The following is a 21,026-nucleotide window of genomic DNA, read 5'->3' on the forward strand; positions in this document are numbered from 1 at the left end:
TTTGAAGTATTTTTACACTATATCATGCTTGTTAGAAATCAAGCATCTAGACATGAGATTTTGATGTATTCTATCTCTCTCTCTTTCTCTCTCTCAATAAGATCGAAAATTTTTATGTTCTTAATCATGTGTTTTATTTTAATTGCTCAAATCAATTTTCTTGGTTTTTCTTATGATGTGGTATAATTATTGTAGGCAAAAAAGAAATGATGGTTGTATTTATAATTGTACTAATAGTTGTTTTGCTAAAAAAATCAATTGTATAACAATCAAATTTCAGATTTTAGAATACTATTGAATGTTAATTGGGTGAAAGTTTATAAAATTGTTATTATATTTTTGATTCTCATTCAAGATAGTTGCACCTTTGTGATATTGATCTTGTAACTTTTGTTTTATCGATGCTTATGGAAGTTTATAGAATTGAATCAAACTCATGTGACTTTAGGATTATGTAAAAATGAGATATTAATCTCTAATAATACATAGGGATGTTTGTTATTGCTTATCATGTATGTATAAAATTAATAAAGATGTAAGTAACTAGTAAATCTTGCCAATATACCATCGTAAAATCTATTAAAATCTTCCAAATACAATACAATAGATTCTTCTCAAATCCATACAGAGTTTAAATAATTTATGGATTCTGTAATTCAGTAAAACTCCACGGATTATAAGAATTCAAACAAAATCATTTGAAATCTAAATTGAATACACCCCTGAATTAGAGTTGGACTGAAGATGGGCACGTAGGAGCTTCAATAAAGCACAGAAAATTGGGGCGGTGTCTATGCTTGACAAGAGAAGACCACCCCTTCGTTTTGTAATTTGTATTCTCAAACCAATAGTACATCGGTGGTTGAGGTCGAAGCGGTGCCATTTCACATCGATGATTTGGAACTCCATCATTATAAACATGAAACAAACGGTTTGGAAACATGGTCAAAGATCGATGTTTCTCATTGTCAAGCAGACGTTCATCACATGTTCGATGAAATGCCAAAGACAAGCTCTGCAGGGCAGAGGTAGTCCTCGTGAGATTTGTCTTGGTGAGTTGGTTGATTTGGGTTTTCGATATTGATATCCCTGGGAACCGAGTGTGTTGAGGTTGGTAAGCTTCTTTCTTCAAACCAGAACATAACCACTACTTTAAAGCTTTGTACTTTGTTGAATTATGGCCTTAGTTCTTCCATGGATTATGAATTCAAAGAGCCACCGCTTGGACTTTTTTCCCTTTAGTTTAGATAACAACACCTGGAAGCTTTTTGCTTATGCCATGAATAGTTATCTGATACTTGGTAGCATGTAGGCTCTTGCTTTGTTTAATTGCATAGAGCCTTTGTTTAATTGCTTGGAGCTTAAACCCCAAAACACCATCGAAATCTCCTCTGTTTTTTATATTGCATAATTAATCAAGCTCCTCATCCTTCAGTGTAATTCCGTAGCTTCTTGTTGCCTCTCATGCGCCTCTCATGCATAGCTTAATTAAACATCATCATCACAGGGTCTGGATCATCACACTCATTGCAACCTCAGTGTTTCACGTACAAATTTGCTATTTTATTTTTTTGTATGAAACAAAGATATAGATGTAGTATAGGAAACACAACACAAGTTATATTTGGCTGCGGTGTGATTAACACGAGCACATGACTTGTGTTTTGACTTTATATAGACAGAGTTTCAATATGGTGCTCGGAGACGTTGCTCCGGCATGATCATCGGAATGCTGTCCGGAATATGCCATCGAGACTCTGCTCGTGATTGTCATCGGGACGCTGCCCGAAATATATCATCGAGACGCTGCTCAGAATTGTCATTGGGACGCTGCCCTGAATATGTCATTGGGGCACTGCCCGGAAGGGCTGTGCACACAGAGAAGATGTAGAGACTGCCAACCTTTGTAGCTTTGTTTCCTTGCTTCTGAGTTGTTCTTCTCGTATTGCACTCCTCTACGTCCTCTTGTTTGCGTTGGTGTCGACTGCCTCCTCCACGTTGCTCTGCTCTCTTATGCGTCCTTCTGCCCCTCCTGTCTGGTTGTTGCTTCTTCACGGTCTTCTCCTTAGCGTCCCTCTATCTAGCGTCCTCTTTGCATTGGTATTTGCTTTATATAGTGGACTGATGAAGGGGTTCACTTGTTTACAACTTGCATGGAAAGTGTTGGAGTTCAAACTGAATTGAACTAGGAGTCTTCGAACACGGCTTCTAGGAGTATGTTCGAAGACTCCAACTCTTATGTTTGCTCCACTAGAATTTGAGTAGAAGTCTGATGCCTTGTAAGGTTGTGACGCTTTCTTCTGCTGAGAGTTTCACTTGCTATTAATCTCATCTCTCTATTTTTTAATTAGAGGATTTAAATTTTATTGAGATAAAGCAATCATATTTTCTTTGCAAAAGAAAGGCCATGCTTCGGTTGAGCGTGTGGTTTTATTTATTTTTGGTTTTATCCCTGAAATTATATAATATTGGGAATGAAAGGATTATGCACTGTACATAATATACTCAGATTGGCAGGCGAGTTCTGGAATGCACCGTTACCTATAAAAGCCCTTATTTTGTCGTATTACGTGGCACGTTGTGATTGGTCTGGACCAAAAAGTTTACTCCATGTCTGTTGCCTCGTCCTCGGGCCTTGAAAGGCTGTTGTTTGTCGGCGTGGCTTGTGTGAGCCGAGTTCAGCTAGGTAAAATCTTTGATCGAGGACGGTAAGAGGAGGATTGAAGTGTGCGAGAGAAGCTTCATCATTAGGTCTAGATTTTTTTTTTGTACAGTTAAATAAAAACATCATTTCGAATATCAGACCTAGAATTGGGTAAGATGGTTTAGGAGGGTTTGTGGGGTGTGGGGGGGGGGAATGAGTTGGTGAGTTGATCTAAGAGGTGGCGCCGCCGCACCGGGTACCTCAACCCTTTTAGCCGCCACATCAGTACAACCGTCTCACAGTCGCAGACGGAATCATCATTCAATTTTCGCGAATCCACCGCCATCTCTCCTTTTCCTAGATCCAGCCCCCCATCGGGTTCCTTCGTAAAAGGTCAATAATCGTTTCCACATCCTTCATTTTCTTATGTGAATCAATCAGAGTACGTGTTTTCAGGCACGTATCCGTTATATATGTTTGGATGTTGAATTTATCATTAAGTAATGCATCATCGAGTCAAAAAGAAAGAAGAACATAATGAGGTTGTTAAAAGTGCCTTGTTAAACTGGTTTATCTTAGTTACGTAAATAATTGAATTGAGAACCCTTTTAGTTAGTGGAGTGTGAAATTGTTATCGTTGATCATGACTGTGTGTATCGTAATTATCATAATTCTATTTCCAATTTGACATTCTAACTTCTTCAATTTGGGTTCTCGGCATTGACTTTCAGGGTGGTGACTCTTTATATAGAATAATTTAGATGGTTAATTTGTAAATGGTTATTGCAATTAGAGATAACTTATTTCACATTAAGATTAATTACTGGCACAATTATGTCTATTTAGTTTGGCAACATCATCAAATATCACCATGTATAGAGTCAGTAATTGTTCTTAAGTTAGGTTTTGGTGTGGGGAAGAAGATTCAGCTATGCATTTAATCGTTTTAAGAGTAAAATGAAAAGCTAGACCTAGATATAGTTTCAGATGTGGAATTGGGGAAGATGGTTTAGGACTGCGGGAGACGAGTGAGGAGGTGGTGCCACCGTTCCTATTACTGGAACCATGCAAGCCGCCAATGTCTCGAGATATCTTTCTTCAATTTTTCTCGACTCCACTGTGATCATGTCTCTATGTAAAAGGTCAGTAAACCAATTGTTTTGATTGTTTTGTGTAAGCCTTGTAGTGTAGGCAAATACGAATTCGTTTACATTGAAGGTTATCCTTTGTACAGTATATGTTGTCAGATCTGAGATGTGTTACAGTAAATGCATTCATGTAATACAGAGATTTTAGTGTATCAGGTTGCTATGTGCTATCAGATTTGTATTGATGATCGACAATGTTGTTGTCCCTGTGGCTTCTAGTTTTGGCCTTGAAGATGAATATATGATTACAAATACCTAAAGAGATCAATCATGGGATTTTTTTACTGGTGAATTTCTCAGTTTTCTTGTAGCATTCAACTTTAAGCGTTTAGGCATATGCATCTGAATTTGCTTCTGTTCTAGCCATTGACAAAGTCTTTTGTTATCTACTTTCATTTTAGGTTGATAATGACCCCTGCATATTACTTCCTTCAAACCTGTTGGCTTGCCGTATGAGATTTTTTAAGAGGTGAAGTACTTGCATCTGCTTTTTGGTGTTTGAAATATACAATGGAATTAAAACTAGTGGTCACAATGTAAAATCAAACTAGAACTTCCAACGTAAAATTCAATGGGAAGTGTGCGAAGATCGGAAATTTATGTATGAAGCGTGCCATTGTCGGTGTTTAAAAACGTTGTGTCTTCTCTCATCTGTTCAGATCTTGAATTCGGCAAGGGGGACATCAGAAGAAGCTGAAGCTGTCATCAGATCCATGTTTGCCACATAATATTCTTTAGAGAGGTGTGCGGTCGAATCAGTAAAAATAACTTTGTACAACTTCGGTAAAAGAATTATCATCTTTAATAATGTGTGTTTTTGGGTTGAACCGAGAAACGGTTGGTTAAATGAGCTCGAAATTTGATGAAATTTTTACAACGTGTATGATTGTATATACAATTATATCGACCGGTTTCAATTGAACATTTGTAGAGCTCAAGTACGCGATTACCAATGTGTCCACTAATGTAGTATAACATTTTACTCAATAGAAAACCATACGATATGATCCATACATTTATTTACACACGTGGTAAAAAATTATCAAATTTCAACCTTGTTTGACCGTCTGTAACTCGAGTAAACCGAAAACGCTATTAACATTCCCTATGGATAGACTTATCACTAAGGTTTAGACAACTACTAAGTTTGATTTTTTTTTTGTATATACTTTGGCTAACTATAAACTGATATGGTTGTAGAAACTTTTTACTTGAATAGAAATTAACATGGATAAAGTACAATTTCGTTAAGCCACAATGAAATAAAAGGTGTCAAATGAAAATTGAAATTTCAAAGATACAAAAAAGTGACAAAGATATGAAAAGAAATCAGTTATAGGGAGAATCAGGTAGAACACAATACACTAACAGATTCAACATCATTATTATTCACATTTCATTATTTAATACAAATTGCATTATTCCAATCAAAACTGGGCTACCAGAATTCATCAAAAACTGCAATCCAATACATTGCGAAAACAACAAACCTTACATACATAAATTAATGCCATCACGCAAAAATAAATACCATTACAGCAGTGCCTGCACCTAGCAAGCACCTTACGGGGCCTCTTGCAGGCATTTGGAAAATATCTAATTTGCAAGCCATTTTTTTTACGCACTGACAAGGAAATTGTTTATTACTTCCAAAACTAAAAGCTTACAGTATTGTATCAATAAGATGAAATTGAAATCTCATGGACCCAACAATAAGAGAAACATGTGTATTAAACTTTCCTCTCACAAATGAGAGTTAAACACTAGGACAAAAAACTAGCAAAATTGTTCACCTATAACTCACTTGGGAAATTATGAACAAGTGGAGAGCTAGACCTGTAATACCAAGACACTGGCATTATGTCTAATGACCTGGTTTATGCTTCTTCTATTTCGAAATCTGCATATACAAATAAGATACAGTCAATGAAAATTATGAATACATATATTTTTATCAAGTTAACTTTGTATATGGGAATAAGTATTCAACCATGGCAAACATAATTGGTCACTGAAATCCACGCGTGATATATTAACATGTTAGTTTTGATAACATTATAAATCCATGAAGCCTAATTACAAACATGATATACCTGACAAACATGTGAAAGAGATTGGAAGAAACTGATGTAAAGAAATTGTTTGATTACTTGTTGCTATTTTATATATTGTCACCCATGTATTAATTCAATTTTGCTCACTTAACCCTGGCATCAACTATAAGTTTCTCTGTATTAGGAGAATAACATGTTCAGAAACAAGTATATGTTCTTGGTACTAAAAGTTACAGTTTGTGTCACAGGTAGAGAAAAAACAGTACGTAGAACACAATTTAAAATAACAGAAGAGTACCTACATGTATGACAAGCACAAGACAATTCACCATGGTTCTTCATTATTAGCCTGCCAAAAATCCCCAGTAAACTTTTGATAATATACATATCAATATACCAAGGATGCCCTTAAAATCGTATTTCTATTTGAACTGTTAACTTATAATAGAGAAAATAAAATATCCACTTACAGAAGATGATAGCCTACACAAGCACATAGTACCAATAAACTGCATATGCACATAGTACCAATGAATGGTTAAGACGTTTAGAGAACAATAATAATTAAAATGTAAATTAGGTTTGATGATATATTGCAAGTAACAGATTTAATGATGTACATTAAGGTGATGAATAAAACAAAGGTTCAATACTTGGCTTTGTTTCAGAGATATACAACTGATTAGAAAATTAAGCTATCAACTTGACAGCTCCTAACTGATCAACTTCAACATAGAACAACAACTGTTGATAGTCGAATGGAGTTGATAAATGTGGAAGTTCTAGTTTGATTTTACATTGTGACTACTAGTTTTAATTCTATTGTATATTTCAAACACCAAAAAGTAGATGCAAGCATTACACTTGTTAATGATATGGCAAACCAGCAGGTTTGAAGGAAGTAATATGCAGGGGTCATTATCAACCTAAAACGACATAAGTAAATTCAGATGCAGATGCCTAAAGGCTAAAAGTTGAATGCTAGAAGAAAACCGAGAAATTCATCTGTAAAAAAAAATCCCCTGATTGATCTCTTTAGATATTTGTAATCATTTATTTATCTTCAAGGCCAAAACCAGAAGCCACAGGGACAACAACATTGTCGATTATCAATACAAATCTCGTAGCCCATAGCAACCTAATACACCAATATCGTTGCTGAGGAGAGCATTACATGAATGCAATTACTATAACACATCTCAGAGGATAACAATCTTCAATGTAAACGAATTCGTATTTGCCTACACCAAACAATCAAGCAATTGGTTTACTGACCTTTACATAGAGACCCCGATCACAGTGGAGTCGAGAAAAATTGAAGAAAGATATCCCGAGACACTGGCGGCTTTTGCCCAAGTAATAAGTGAGGAGACTGGTAACAGGGACGGTGGCGCCACCTACTCACTCGTCTCCCACAATCGTAATTCATGGCTTCCGCAATTCCACGTCTGAAACTATCTCTAGGTATATGTTTTCACTTTACTCTTAAAACGATTAAATCCACATCCAAATCTTCTCCCCCACACCTCACCCCTCGTCTTACTGTCCTCGATCCCACTTATTACCCCGCTCCAGTCGGCTCGCACAAGCCGCGCCGATAGAAAACAACCATTCAAGGTTTGAGAACGAGGCAGCCAACGTGAGGTGATATTTTTTGTTCCCAACCAATCACAGCGTGCCACGTAATACAACAAAAAAGGGCTTCTTCAGGTAACGGTGCATTCCAGCCGTTGCCAGGTTGGCATGCCAAAAGAGAGAATAGCTTGGAAGTGGTATTCCTATTTAGAATGTAGAGACTAGAGCAACACTTTCTCGTCAAAGTTAATCCCATTGTTTGGGTATGTATAGTATGTATAACACATTGTGTGATAGTGGGACTAAAAGTTTTATAGAAATTGTATAACAATTTAGATTCGTCAGAATTCAATTCGTCCATTATATTTGATCTAGTTCTAATACCTTAATAATTATTAAATCGGCTAAAAATTTACAGAGATGATATGGGCATTATTACCTAAGGATTGGATTGTGGAGATGTGAAAACTTGATTGAAAAGTTTGTATATGGAAATCCTTACGGTAAAAATAGAGGATTGTTAACCATTAACCCATAATTTAAACTTTTTGTTCAATTAGCAAAATAAGGCTACAAATACTCCCATTAGCCCATAAAGACAATTGTACCCTTAGTCAATTGAATAACAATTTAGATTCGTCAGAATTCAATTCGTCCATTATATTTGATCTAGTTCTAATACCTTAATAATTATTAAATCGGCTAAAAATTTACAGAGATGATATGAGCATTATTACCTAAGGATTGGATGGTGGAGATGTGAAAACTTGATTGAAAAGTTTGTATATGGAAATCCTTACGGTAAAAATAGAGGATTGTTAACCATTAACCCATAATTTAAACTTTTTGTTCAATTAGCAAAATAAGGCTACAAATACTCCCATTAGCCCATAAAGACAATTGTACCCTTAGTCAATTGTATAACAATTTAGATTCGTCAGAATTCAATTCGTCCATTATATGGGCATTATTACCTAATGATTGGATGGTGGAGATGTGAAAACTTGATTGAAAAGTTTGTATATGGAAATCCTTACGGTAAAAATAGAGGATTGTTAACCATTAACCCATAATTTAAACTTTTTGTTCAATTAGCAAAATAAGGCTACAAATACTCTCATTAGCCCATAAAGACAATTGTACCCTTAGTCAATTGAATAAAACCACAATGAACTGATATGAAGGCAAGACTTGATCATTGACCGTTGACTCCGGCGGCAGTGATCAGAATACGGCAAGCCTTAGCCGGATTCCGATGATATTTGATTGGATCCTTGCGACCGTTGACCAGTGCCCATTGACTTCCAACCCCTCCAGCTCTACTGCCTCCTAATAGACACCTCGACGCCCCCGGCCAATAGACCTCTCTAACCCTAAACCCTAAAACAAGAAAAATCAGTGCTCTCCGTTTCAACTCTGATCACATGAATTGGTATGAACTCCTTGGAAACGTTTTTCAACTTGATATAGAGTTTTAGACACACTTACAAATCATTGTTGGCTAATCAAGTTTTCTAAGAACGAAAAATAAAACCTACTGCCAAGGTTCTAAAAAACGCTAGGCGTTAAAACATAGCCTACTGCAAATTAAAATTTTGGCTAATGGGAATTATTGGGATTTAGCAGTAAGGATAGGCTTGGCTGAAAAATATTGTATATTTAACACACCACTGAGGCACGGACTCTGTCGCACTTGACAAAACAAAGGATGAGCAGCTGGGTTGGTGCTTCGTCTTCTCCATGGCTTCTCAGGACTTCGGCCAAATTCTTCAAATACCGACCACGTCCTCCTCCCCCGCTTCGCCTCCTCTGCCTCGCCCAATCCAATGACGTCCGCAGTGACTTCAACTTCGTCCTCCACGACGCTCTCGATTCTTCCGGAGTCCTCACCTCCCACGCCAGAGTAAGCATCTCTCCCGATTTCACTTCATTACAGCTCCGAACCGCCGTAAAAGCTTGCGATGAATTTGTTTGCTTTGTGAATGGATTAGGATGCTAGGGAGGGATTCTGCTCGCAGATTCGGCAAATGTCGGACATAGAGAGGCAAACCAGCATTAGCATCAACAGGCGCGTTGATTTGGGGAGAAGTGCTCTTTACATTGCCGCAGAGGATGACTCCCTTGTCTCGCATTCGTCGGTTCCGCTTCCCGTTGATGCTTTCCTCAGTAGATTTGATGATCTTTCGATGGATTACTCTTCTCATTATAACTCTTCCTACAAGTCGTCGCCCGAGAGGTTGTTGGAGAGCTTGGAGAATTATTTATACACGCACAAGGTATTGATGCTAAAGTAGTTTCCAATCAGAAATGTAGATGGCTGCTTTGCGTTTTTATTTCCATGTGATTCTCTTCAGGGATTTCGAAGAACCAACGCGAGGCATCTCTTTGAAACACGAGCTCTTTATCTCCATTCAGTATGGAAATCTGCCTTATTCCCTCTTTCTTTTTTCCATGTTATGTCGGGCAGGACAAATGATAGAGTTTTAACAAGTTTTTTGCTTGTGTTGCATACAGGTTTTGACACATCGTTCAGGATCAACTGCTTTGCTATCACTAATATACTCAGAAATTCTCAAAATGCTTCGATTATGGGGCCTTTTGGATTTTGATGTGGAGATATTTTTTCCTCACGATCGTCATAGTCTTCCCAGAGCCTATCCTAAAAAGAAAAGCAAGGAATCTGATTATGCGCACATAATGACGTCACAAGCCCTTTTGGTTGAGGTGATTTTTTTTATGATTACTTTTTTTATGTTTAGTGCCTTACTTTGTATCATGACTATCATCATATATCTGGTGGTTGGGTTGACCTGATTTTTCTGATTAGGCGTCATTAGCTTAATTATATGAGATGGTGTCATGTTAGATTGATTGACTATTCTAGAATGGAATGATTAATTGATTCATACCAGATTTTGATCACTAAGTGGATTGATTTACTGATTCATACCAGATTTTGATCACTATAATGATTGTAGATGCCAAATTTTAAACTCTCATTAAGCTGTATCAATTTTCAATTTGGAATTAAATGTCCACTCTTACTTTTAAGGAGGAAATGGAAATTTCTCTGACTTACCCTATTCTTTCAAATTTAGCAAGTTAAAATGTCAGCTGGTTGAGTATAATTTCTTGCATTGCATTATTGCCCATTGTTAAGTGCTTTTACTTGTGATTGTTGGATTTCTTTGCAATTTTTTCTTTTGAAGATTGAACAACCTATTCCCTTGTGAATTTCTTCATTTTATCAGTGTTTATGGGGCAAGGTGTTCTAGGTTACATTTTTAGATTACATTGGTTCCATTTACTCTATATAATTACAGGTCTCACTACTTCAATAATAGCTGATTTTCTATCACATGTAGGATACAATGAGCCTTCATCTAACAGTGATGGAGTTCCGAGACAGTCATGATCAATAAGTTCGCAAATTAATGCTCACCAAAAATCTAGACCTGACAACTGATGTAGTATCGAAAGGAAAAAAAAAATCAAGAAAGTCTGTTATTACTATCTACATATTAATCACTAGATTTTGGTGCGACGGATTATAAGTGTGCTTTATCATTTTTCTATCTAGAGCAAGCATTTGGACCCCACGGACCACAAACTTTATTGGAACACCTCTCACAAGAATCCTTGCAAAACAGCAGCCAAAGTTTTGCCATTTTGTTATAGACTGGATCACTTTGAACTGTATTTATCTACATATTTCAGCATAAAGTAGATAACTAAATGACTTCTTATTTGGCTATTTATCTATTTATTCATTCATCTTCGTTTAGTCTAAGTTTCTTCAATGCAGACCTAAAAAATAAAGGTTCAATCATTGCTATACCCTGTTGATTATCCCAAAGTTGGTGTCTATAAACTATTTATTTTTTAGTATTCAATACTAAATAGATTCATATAGTTTATGTCATGTGCAGATTCTAAGAAATTTGAAGGAAGCTTTCTGGCCATTTCAGCATGACCAGTCAGGAAATTTGTTCTTAAGGGCAGCACGAGCTGCTAACTTCATTGATGCATCAAATGAGGGTGACAGGTATTTCCATCTGATGACACTTTAAAAAACTATGGTTGTATTTGTACTTGTAGAATAATTTTCTAGAGTGGGCGTCACAGGCTAAAACTTTGTGGAAGGCAATGCTGCAGCCACCCTGTAATGCATGTCCATAGTTTCGGCTGTAGCTTTCAGGTCCCCATTTAAGGACTATTTCTGCATGAAATCTAGCTAAAGGGGTACCATTAGCTATCTATGTATGATCAAATGAAGAGACAATTGACCACTGAAACTCAAGATAATATACAAATTGTTAAGCTACTTTTCGATTCTGTCAATATATGCATGTGTTTTTTCTTCTTTTTTCCTTACCTTTTCTTTTTCTTAGAAACAACAAAAAGTGGAAAGAAAATCGGACAATTTAGATTATGGCTCAATATGCATTATCATTCTGTTTCGTATTTTAACCATATATGTCAGTACTTACCTTTAAAGGGACTTGTGTTTTTCAGTGGCTTTCAGCTTGCATCTGCTAAGGCTGCTCAACATAGGCTAGATCGTGGTGTTTGGACTAGTGTAAATTTTGGGGATATGAGGCGTGCATTATCCGGTATGTGTTGAATCTAGCTCATCAAATCCTATCGTCTAAGAAAAAAGGCATATTCAATATATTACTTTTCTTGTCGCTGTTGAACTTATGACACCGTAACTTGAGATGTCACCTGCAATCATCAGGAAGAACCAGTTGCATTCATGTTTTACGTAAAGCTGTTGGTGGCATAACACTTTTACAATCTGTGTTAGATGCTTTTGTAAGGCTATATTCAGAAAAGTACTAACGTGGCAGGCAGTAGTTTATTTCCTTTTTTTAGATGCTTTTGTAGAGTTATTATTGGAAAAGCACAATTGTGGCAGTCATTCCTTAGGCTTATATTGTTTAATCCAAATTTTAGCTCTAATCGAAATTTTGTTTTATCTCTCTTTTTCATCGTATCTGGCACAATCTATTCTCTTTACTCATGAGATCATACTAAATTTTGCTGAGGAATTGGTGATCTTCTAAGTGATGTAGAATATTCTAAGTGAATAATTTATCAGTAGTCATTTGGCAAATAGTGCTGTAGAATTGATGTAACATGTTTGTAAAAGCTATGAGAATCTTCGGTCTAAATTCCCAGTCTGAAAAAGATTTATGAATAAACATTAAAAATATAATTATTGGAAGAAACAAACCTTTAAATATAATATATACTCGTGTGGTTTTCTGGTGTCTACGTATGAGGTTTACTTCAAAATGAGGTTAACAGGCAAAATTAAATGTCTAGTACTTGCAATCAGTGCGTGTCACTTTCTCTTATGACATAATTTGAAGTCATTGCATGAATATTTATCTGCAAAAGTTATATAATGTAAACAGTAAACAGGAAGCAGTTATGTCACTTTGTCTCAGTATGACTTGATTCTCTCAGATCTCAAGCCTCAAAAGCTGGTGGATTTTTCAAAGACATTGAAAAATTTATGCTTCTTTTTTTCTTCATATTCATCAATCTGGGAATTATGCTTCTATAACGTTGGCTTGAGTGTGCATACTTTCCTTAGAGAATAAAATCATATACTTCAGCTGAAATGTCTGCCTACTTACTGTCACAGCTTGTGAACGTCTTATTCTCCTCGAAGCTGATTCGAAGGAATTGAGAGATTATAGCATTCTTCTCTACCATTGTGGATTTTATGAGCAATCACTTGAATTTTTAAAGTTGTATCAGGACACAAAGGTTGGGTTTCCATATATGTTGCATAACTTCTGACTTCTATAGCAAATTACTAAAATTTAATTTCATCTGTTCCCAGACTCGTCCACAACTAAGACGATCATCTAATTCGTCAACCGACCTAGAGGAAGATGCTGTAGAGAAGTTAATGATACGTCTTAAACTAATCTTGATGGAGGATGGTTGGAGCAGGCCTACATATGTAAGAAACTTTCTCGGTAATAGTTCTGATCCATGGTAGTGTTGGATGTAAATCATTGCAGATAGGTACAATTTCTAATCTATGTGGTACATCTAAACTTGAAAAGAGACTATTGCACTGCAACTCGGACAAGTTCTGTCGGTCTTCCAATGACAAGCTGCCCTGAGCCCGTGGTATTTGAAATCGTCTCAGATTGTTCATTTGGTCAAATGAAACGAGTGAATTTTAATATAATAGAGTCCACGCATCATCCCTGAAGTTGGAAACCACATATTGGGTGGTTGGAAGTATCGATCAACAGAATATACAGTGTTGTTGGAGTTCAAAAGGTTTGTCTTTTATATAAATTTAGTATTGGTAAGTATCAAACACCATCATAGTTCATATACACATGCAATTCGTTGTATATAAGTTGCTACTGTATTTCTGATTTGAACAGTGAGAAGCTATCATTTTTCTGTTATTATTAATGTTAACTTTTCACATTAACCTCCGAATTGAATTATGGATTAAATGCGCAGTGTTACATTCTTGACTGCATATAGAGCAAATAACAATTTGTAAAGCAACACTACATCATGGACAACAATCTATTGAAGAGAATGTTTTCAGAGAAGTGCTTTTCGGATATTAGTCTCATATATTCTTCTGAAGATTGCATTACTCTGGAGCATAATTTCTTTTTGATACAGTACTCTTGAGCATAATGGTGTCCCAGTATTCCAACTTGTGTTTGCTTCACTTAAAAATGATTCCAAAGCATTATCATATGCTCTCATTTTGTACCCTTCTGCAGATTGAGAGTTTTAAGTCGGAAGCAGGTCTAGTCAGCTTTACATATTGAATAAAAGTTTATAGCTTTATAGAGTTTATATTATATGATTAGTTCATGATATTTTATCAATGCTAGTCAGATTTCTCTAAACCATATATAACTCTTCTTTCTCATGAGCTTTCATTGCTTTGATACTACAGTAGAGATATAGATATAAACCGCAGAGCGCGTTATTCATAATTTGGAATGCCTACACCTAAGAAATTTGGAGAACAAAAAAAGAAAGAAGCACATGTCCTTCTCATCGCTCAATTCAGGTCCTTCTCATCCTGTTAATTCGTCTGATCAGTACTGAAATAGTCTCAACGAACCACACATGCCACTTGGTGATACGACAGTCTGCAATTAGCACCCCCACGAACAAGCCACTCTCGGACCCTGCCGCAGCAAATTTCCAATCTAATTCAGTTCCGGAGTCGGAGACAGGGCCGGGACCAATCTTCTCTGAATGTTGAAGCTGGAAGTTCAGTGGTGTCAGTATGTCCACATTTTTTTGGCAATACAGGTCCTGTGAGATCATTGTGAGAAACACCGAATTTTTTATTGATAGTGGATCCCTAAACACACAAGAGAGCTGGATATCAAAAGATCCAACGATTCCAGGCTTATATGTTATTGGAAATATTGATCGAGCGATCAATTCCCATTTAGAAACCCAATGAAATCAGGAATATTACCTTCCAAGATGTCAATGATAATCAAGTCTTCTCCACACCTTTACTCATTAATTCATCATTGTGATTGAGTAATGTTGGAAAACGAATTGGACACTGCTATAACTTGAAGCCCAAGTCTATTAGCTTTTAATTAACTCCGATTGATATTGGAAGAGATATAGATGTTGCATTCAACTCTGTTACTTATCGAAGAGTATGCAGTTCGATAAGATAGGAAAGCTTGTGGTTAATGACCTCATTAACATGAATTTGAGAGATAGACTGTCATTCTGATACAGGCATAGATTGAATCACAAACTCCTTATGGGATGGATTTGTGATGAGTTTTGATTCCTATATATATCAGCAACGAGTCCCTATTCTAGCTATCAGTTCATCAAGTTACAGTCCCATTCTGTGAGTAATAGTAGCATAGATTAGAAGGCTTTTCTGATCGGCATTAGCAACGCAAGTAAGGAGAAGATGCCTGTAATTCCATCCTTGGCAATTGCTGTAGGTATTCTCCTGGTTCTATTAGGAATACTAAATTGTTGGTTTAATCGATTCTTTTTATATGTATTCTTGTGTGTTTTTGGATATGTAATAACCCAAATTTCGATATTAATTTCTTGTAAATTCATGGAGATTAATGAAATGATATTTTAGTTATATCCATATTCTACGTCTTTTAAATAACTTCATTCGAAGTAGAAAAAATCGGTTCGAGAACCATTAAGTCGTTTTTCGATTTAATTCGGTTGACTCAAGAGTTGACTTTTGATCCGTCGCTCATTTCCGAAAACTTCCTTCACAAAAGTCGTAGAGCTCGTCAAAACAAGTTTGTAGACATGTGACACGTAGTAATTGGAAGTTGGAGGAGTGAGATTTTAATTACGGAAGTTGTTGTGGGAAGGGTAAAATGGGGAGAGGAAATATTGGAAAATATCTATTTAGTTTCAGCTTCTCCTTCTCTTTCTCCAGCCCGAGACTTTCCCTTTTCTTTATTTCCTCCTTTCTTTCTTCTGCTTCTTCCCACCGCTTCTCTCCTTTCCATTTCCAGAAAATCCATCTTCATCACCGAGCTCACCTTCCGGCTATGGTTTCCTGCGTTGCTGGACTCCTTGTGACCGGGTAGCCTCTCTATTCAACTGGGTAGTGGTGGTGTAACAACCTTGAAGCCCAGCAGCCATTGCAACACTTGGAGGAATCGGCAGAAACTTGCCACCGTCGTGTCAGGCGTCACCAGCAGGTTCTGGGCAAGGAGGTAGCTCCACCCGACAGTCCTAGCTACTTGGGCCACGCTGGAGCAAGCGGGAAGGAAGTTGGAGCTGGAACTTGGCTCCCCTGCAGCTGTTTCAGTGACTGAAAAGTCACAGCTGCACTCCAGCAGCCCTCCTGTCCTTCCAACGTTTCTGTTAGGTGAGAACTCTACCCCAACACTTGAATTTACATTTGGAAAGTGTTGAGGTAGTTTGACTTAGGTTTGGTCAGTTTGTTTGTGAGGTTGTTTTGTGTAGGTGTGAGGTTAATTTTTAGGATGTAAGAGTGTTTAGGTGTGTGTTTTTAAGGCCAGCAGCAGGGCTGCTGTATTGTGGTAGAGGAAAATTGAGTTTGTTGTTATCTTTGGTGATGTTTCGGTAGTTTTGAGAGTAAGGGGTTGTGTGTGTGTGTAGTGAAGTGTTGGGAAGTAGGTTGTGTTTTAGGACAGTTGAGGGAGAGGGAGGCCGAGAGCTGTGTTGGAAATGTGCAGTTGTTCTTTTGTGTTTTAAAGAGTGACTGTGTCCTAGGGACTGTTTTGGTGGAGTTAATTTTGTTGGACTCTAGGCTTAAAGTTTTTTTTTTTTAAGTTGGGACTGTTTTGGGTGATGATAGAGCGTTTTGTTAAAATGTCTATAATAAACCCTGTAAAACATCATCGTTAGTATAGAATAAGCAGGGATCGTTCTTTCCGGGGAATTGAAGGGAACTCTAAACTTTTAGTGTTAACAAATAATGGGGGGTTTGAGATTGATTATTAACTACTAAAATAAAACCTAAATTATTATTTACATGATCGACTTCTCTTTAACAAACTTAAACCAAATTTACCATTACACCACATAATTACAAGTTCGAACCTATCATGCATTCTAATTCAACCAATTACATACTTTTTAGACACCAATACAATTAGAGCCTTAGGGGATCATCTAATCATGCAAGATTTCAATTAACATTTAGATTGACTTAGGGCCTAATCTAAATTTGCATGCAATCAAATTCAATAACACTTAGAGTATAAATCAAATTCAATTACATTTAAGCACCAAATCTTTGTTGGAGACATGTTTCATGTATGGCGTCACCCACCATGGTTTTACATGCAAATTTCCAGAATTTTTACCACTTTTAATCAATACAAACCGAACCTACTTAGGGCATGATTCGATTTGTGTCAATATGGTTGATGAATCTAGCACTCAAACACAATCTTAGGGACTACATCCAAGCACTAAATTCATATGCACATATCTGAAAATTATCTAAAAGTATGAGAAAGATGATTAGAACACAACAATAGAAATACAAACTCATTAATTATAGGAAACCATTAATTTGGCAAAGAACCAAAAATCCAATAAAACAATCTGAAAATTTGGATTCTTAATACAAAACAATAATCTCACACAAACATCATACTACAATCTTCATAGACAAAGTATTGTAAAAAATCAAAAACGAACAAACCCGTGGAGAAGAGTTGCGAAAATCACACGTTGTAGGAACCTTGGAGGTGTGTCTTCAATGGTGATTTCGGTGGAGATGGAATTTGTATATGGGGAGAATGGCTTGCTGTTTTGGTAAAGGATGTTTGAGGTAGTATTTTGGTAGAGGTTTGGCTCTTGAATGCAAATGAGAAGTGATGATATTTGAGAGGTGAAGCCATGTATATATAGAGGAAAGATGGAAGGTTTGAAATTGCTTCTTTCTTCCTATAATAATGTCATGCTTTAATCCCTAAAACATGGAAAGTTGTATTCCCTAAAACATGGGATGCTTTAATCCCTAAAACATGCCATGCTTTAATCCCTAAAACATGCCATGTTTTATTCCCTAAAACATGCCATGTTTTATGTCTTTAATGATCATCTTCTATTTAATTGTTGCATGACTTGACTCATTCTTTTTTTTAATTATCTCTTCAATCCAATCTGAAAATAAGAAAATAAAATCATAAGTAAGAGATAATTAGTTTCAAAACCTAACAAGGATTCCTAGTCAAACTAGGAATATAAACCAATTATGCGTTTTTAAACTCATGTAAGCACAAAAATGCATCCAATACTGCTCAAGACTCTTACTACGACTCAATGACTCAATAGTACAACAATAAGGGCTAAGCAAAGTACAAATTGAGGTAAAAACAATTTAAGAACGTCGCACAGAGTGCTCCTATCAACTACCCCACACTTGGCTTTTGCTAGTCCCTTAGCAAAACAAAACTAAATGAGACACTATTGCCCCTAAATGATTGTCTCAGAATCTCAAAACACATAGTTTTCAAGTTTAAGCATTTTAATGTAAGCACATAAATTCCAAGTTTCATAAACATGCTTCATAGTATGAATTAGTCAGATACTAGACAATAAGCATTTAACATGTTTCGTCAATCTAATCCTCCTCACAAGGCATACTTTTTTTTTCACTCAGATTCATGGTTATCATTCACACATAAGTATATGCAAGAGAAAGGATATTAAGACATCAAATAACTTGCATATTTCAACAAATGAAAGCAGTTTGTGAATAACATAGGAAAACCTCATTTAACAACTAAGTGCACAAATAGACCAAAACCATATGCTCAACTCTTGTGATCATCTCCACAAATCAAGATTTGCTCATTTTAAGAATCATTAGGATCATTAGATAAGGTAAATGTTTAGGCGTAGCTAAAGGCATGGGATATCAAGGAATCACAAAGGTAATCCTATAGACTTAGCAGAGTAAACATCATCCTTATGACACCACACACCATCAGGGGCCGAATATAACAAGTTGGGCACAATCATCATTCTAACAACAAAGTGAACATGGACAAAGGTCAAGTAAAATTTTTTAGACCTTCAATTACAACTCAACTCCAAATCACAAATGGAAGACAACATAACATTTTTTCTTTTCTTGCCGAGTTCATCATTCATTTTTTTTTCTTTTTCTTGTTTTTTTTCGGCAATGCTTGCTTAAAATCTTGTTGATTTTTTTTTTCAAATGTCTTCCACCCCACACTTATTTCATGCATCATCACAACATCACCTCAATAAGAATTCTGCCAAGTCTATAGGACAAGGTAGAGGTAACTATACTAAGCATGGAGATAACATAGGTGATGAAGAAAAGGCTCAATGTAGGCTCAAATGTGGTTCAACTAAGGGGTCCCAAACATGGCACATATAGGGATACATGGTTGTTTGGCTAAAGTGGTGGTATTCCTAGAAATGATCCATAAGTCATTTTCAAAATCAGAGCATTTTATGACTTAAATGTTTCAACAATCACAAAAGTGAGTTCTAGTAAATTCTAGAGTCCATTAAAAGCTATGACACATAGTTATTGAATATGCAAAGAATAGTGAGGTTCATAAACAACCACGAAATTTCAAATTACATCTCATGAAGAAAGTACATAAAGGCTCAAAAACTCACAGGTTGTTATGGACTTTAAACTGACCAAAACATGTATGTCATAATCAATTAATCCAAATCTCACATGTTCATACCAAATTCACATTATCAATGAAACTTACAATTCAATTCGTACGAAATGCAAAACCATCATCTATGTATTTTAGAGACATAATCATCATAGACTTTAGGGGCATCCTAAGACTCAATAAAGCAATAATTTTTATTTTTTTTAGGATTTTTTTTATATCATGACTCAAACAATCAATGAACTTGCAATCTTACCCCACACTTAGAAAATTACATTGTCCTCAATGTAAGCTCAATAGTAAGAATGTAATTCACAAGTATAGAATAAGATCACATATCAACACATATACATGTCAATCATAAGAGTGAAGGGATTAGAAAATTCAAACTCCCGTAGACGACTCCTCCACAGATACGGTTGAAATGGGTTGCCTCCCATGTAGCGCTTGAGTTTTATAGTCTCTCAGCCTAGACTTTCTCATGTTCATTCTCCATTAGGCGCATCTCTCACAATTGTCTCCTCATACGTGTGCTCCTCAAATGGCTCATAGTAGGGCTTAAGTCGATGCCCATTCACCTTGAATGCCTTCCCTGTTGTATCACTTTTAATCTCAACTGCACCATGAGCAAACACGTTAGTAATAACAAATGGGCCAACCCAACGCAAACGAAGTTTCCATGGAAATAACATAAGCCTTGAATGGAATAACAGAACTTTCTGGCCCACTTGGAACTTCTTTCCTCTAATCATTTTGTCATGGTAAGCACGGGTTTTCTCCTTGTAAATCCACGAAGCATCGTAAGCCTCATTCCTAATCTCCTCAAGCTCATTGAGCTGCAACTTTCGATGTAGACCTGCTTCATCCAAGCTCATGTTGAACTTCTTCACCGCCCACCATGCTCTGTGCTCTAACTCCACTGGAAGGTGACATGCCTTCTCATACACCAATCTGAATGGTGACATCCCAATAGGCGTCTTGTACGCGGTCCTGTAGGCCCATAATGCATCATCCAACCGATCACTCCAATCCTTCCTTGTTGGACCTACAGTTTTCTCCAGAATTCTCTTGATTTCTCTGTTAGACACTTCTGCCATGCCACTTGTCTGAGGATGATATGGTGTCGAAACTTTGTGGGTTACTCCATACTTCTTGAGCAATGCCTCAATTGTTCGGTTGCAGAAATGAGAACCTCCATCACTTATCAAAACACGTGGTACTCCAAACCTGCAAAATATGTTAGTTCTCAAGAAACCTGCAACCACTTTTGAATCATTAAACTTGGTAGACTTTGCCTCCACCCACTTTGACACATAATCAACAGCCAATAAGATATACACGAATCCTCTAGATGAAGGAAATGGACCCATGAAATCTATACCCCACACATCAAAAATTTCGACAGTAATAATAGGAGTAAGGGGCATTTGATCTCTTGGACCAA

General features: G+C 36.5%; 1 protein-coding gene across 1 annotated transcript; it reads left to right on the plus strand.

Annotated features, from left to right (window-relative positions):
* Window positions 1-9,106: 9,106 nt before the first annotated feature.
* LOC126802566 (uncharacterized) lies at window positions 9,107-13,888 on the plus strand. The gene is made up of 8 exons (XM_050530206.1): window positions 9,107-9,324; window positions 9,413-9,697; window positions 9,776-9,835; window positions 9,936-10,145; window positions 11,351-11,466; window positions 11,937-12,034; window positions 13,075-13,199; window positions 13,276-13,888. The coding sequence occupies exons 1-8, from the start codon at window positions 9,130-9,132 to the stop codon at window positions 13,435-13,437; spliced, it is 1,251 nt and encodes a 416-aa protein (XP_050386163.1). The 5' UTR covers window positions 9,107-9,129; the 3' UTR covers window positions 13,438-13,888.
* The last annotated feature ends 7,138 nt before the right edge of the window (window positions 13,889-21,026 follow it).

Source organism: Argentina anserina, chromosome 7 (assembly GCF_933775445.1).
Source record: "Argentina anserina chromosome 7, drPotAnse1.1, whole genome shotgun sequence".
NCBI classification, from domain to species: Eukaryota; Viridiplantae; Streptophyta; class Magnoliopsida; order Rosales; family Rosaceae; genus Argentina; species Argentina anserina.

What these genes read in the sequence shown, in the direction of transcription:
- LOC126802566 (XM_050530206.1), top strand. Translation starts at nt 9,130, where the DNA reads ATGAGCAGCTGGGTTGGTGCTTCGTCTTCTCCATGGCTTCTCAGGACT. An exon ending in GAGCTCTTTATCTCCATTCA is followed by an intron (nt 9,836 to 9,935) that starts GTATGGAAATCT and finishes TGTTGCATACAG; the next exon opens with GTTTTGACACATCGTTCAGG. An exon ending in AGTTGTATCAGGACACAAAG is followed by an intron (nt 13,200 to 13,275) that starts GTTGGGTTTCCA and finishes ATCTGTTCCCAG; the next exon opens with ACTCGTCCACAACTAAGACG.